This window comes from Mastomys coucha, unplaced genomic scaffold (genome assembly GCF_008632895.1).
Source record: "Mastomys coucha isolate ucsf_1 unplaced genomic scaffold, UCSF_Mcou_1 pScaffold15, whole genome shotgun sequence".
In the NCBI taxonomy this organism is placed as follows: domain Eukaryota; kingdom Metazoa; phylum Chordata; class Mammalia; order Rodentia; family Muridae; genus Mastomys; species Mastomys coucha.
This window is the reverse complement of record NW_022196897.1, coordinates 71204398-71206458: the sequence shown is the minus strand read 5'-3', so window position 1 is coordinate 71206458 and position 2061 is coordinate 71204398. Positions and strand designations below refer to the sequence as shown.

Below are 2061 nucleotides of genomic sequence, written 5' to 3'. Positions count from 1 at the left end.
TGTTTTTTATTTTTGTGTGTACCTGGTGCCTGAGGAGGCCAGAAGGTAGCATTAGATCCCCGGCACTAAAGATACCGATAGTTGGTTCTGAGCCACCATGTGAAAGCTGGGACCAGGTCTTAAAGAGCAGTAAGAGCTCTTAAGCACTTGTTTTTTTTTTTTTAAACAAAGATTTATTTTTTAAATTATATGTATTTGTGGGTATTTGCACATCAAGTGCCGGTGATAGAGGAGGCCAGGGGCTAGGAAGTTGTAAGCTGACTGTGCAGGCTGTGTAAGATTTCAGATTCCTCTGTAAGAACAGTACACACCTTAATCACCAAGCAATCTTTGTAGCTCCTAGAGTATATTCCTGAAGTATAGTCCTGCTAAGCTGCATAATCTGCATGGTCCAACTGAATCAAATGGTATTTTGAGTGAAGCACATAAGTGCCAGAGCATGAACTCTGTTATTACAGAAGGAAGCTTTAGTTCTAAGAACAGCTTTCCTGACCCCAAGATTCAGTCCCAGCCATCTACCCTTTGGTTACTTAGTGTTACCTCTTGTACAGAAAGTATGGCCTTGTCTTTAGTTCCATTTTTGTCTTCTGTGTTTTTTTTTTTTATTCCCATAAATCTTGAATGTTTTACCAACATTTGTCTTTTTGGTTGCATAGATTGTTTTTAAAGCAAGGGCTACTCTAGGCCAGTAGCCCTGACTGGCCTAGAACACATTATGTAGACCAGGCTGGCCCTCCCAAGTTTTGTGGCCACACAAACCCTCTTGTGTCCCAAGTACTGGAGTTGTAGACTTGTAACATCATGCCAAACTTTAGATCAACTTGAGAATTTGGCTTTCGGCCAGCAACAGAAGGTCTTTCAGTTAACATAGAGCAAAAAGAAACTTCTTGAATTTTTTTAAATTTTAAGTTTTTAAAATTTTTCAAATTTTGTAACTAAATGATCATAAATAACTAAAAGTAAAACTTAAGTTCTGTTATTTAATTCCTCTTTTCCAACAGAAGAGATCTAATACTGCTTTTTTGGTGGGGGTTGTTTTTTTCTTTGTTTTCTTTTTTATATATGTGGGATAGTGGGGGTCTAGGGGTAGACAGGCAGATGTGCATGTGTGCCTGGTACAAGTGAGAAGGGAAGAGGATAACTTGCAGTAGTGATTGCTGGTCTCCTATCATGTGAGTCCCAGGGATTGAACCCAGGTAGTCAGACTTGGTGGCAGATACTTTTACCCAGTGAACCACCGGGCTAAGCCTAGTGCTGCGTTTTGAGGATGCCTTTTATTCTGTGTCTTTTTGCTCCTAGGAATTTGATCATCACTGCCCGTGGGTAAACAACTGCATCGGTCGCAGGAACTACAGATACTTCTTCCTTTTCCTCCTTTCCCTGACAGCCCACATCATGGGTGTGTTTGGCTTTGGCCTCCTTTATGTCCTCTATCACATAGAGGAACTCTCAGGGGTCCGCACTGCTGTCACGTATCCTTGAATGCCTTTGGCTTGTAGGATGGGGGTTGGGGTTGGGGGGGCAAGTTGAATCCTTGAGTCAGGAAAGGTAAAGGGCAAGTGGTCACAGTAGAACCGGGAAAGCAAGGTAATATTGTGTTTTCCTTGACTACTTGGAATCAGCATGGCAGTGATGTGTGTGGCTGGCTTATTTTTCATCCCTGTAGCTGGCCTCACAGGATTTCATGTGGTGCTGGTGGCTAGGGGACGCACAACCAATGAACAGGTAAGGAGAACTGGCAGGAGACTGAACAGGGCTTGTCTTAAGCCCTTACTAATGAAGAACATAACACTTTCTCAAATAGAATGGCAGAGTACTTAATGTGATGATTTAGAGATTAACTGTAGTGGGGAAAGTGAATGGTCTTAGCTGGGCAATGGTGGCACACTCCTTTAATCCCAGCACATGGGAGGCAGAGGCAGGCAGATTTCTGAGTTCGAGGTCAGCCTGGACTACAGAGTTAGTTCCAGGCTAAACACAGAAACCCTGTCTCAAAAAAAAAAAGAAAAAGAAATGGTCTTGTTTTTTTGTTTTTTGTTTTTTTTTTTTGAGACAGGGTTT

The 2061-nt window shown here is 42.1% G+C and overlaps 1 protein-coding gene across 2 annotated transcripts in view; it reads left to right on the top strand.

The window, feature by feature from the left end:
* Zdhhc5 (zinc finger DHHC-type palmitoyltransferase 5) overlaps positions 1 to 2061 on the top strand; it is a 28448-nt gene that overhangs the window by 19850 nt on the left and 6537 nt on the right. For both annotated transcript variants that reach the window (XM_031370840.1, XM_031370841.1), the window contains exons 5-6: positions 1300 to 1472; positions 1623 to 1725. In XM_031370840.1, coding sequence (XP_031226700.1) covers positions 1300 to 1472; positions 1623 to 1725 — 276 coding nt within the window. The remainder of the gene's footprint in view (positions 1 to 1299; positions 1473 to 1622; positions 1726 to 2061) is intronic.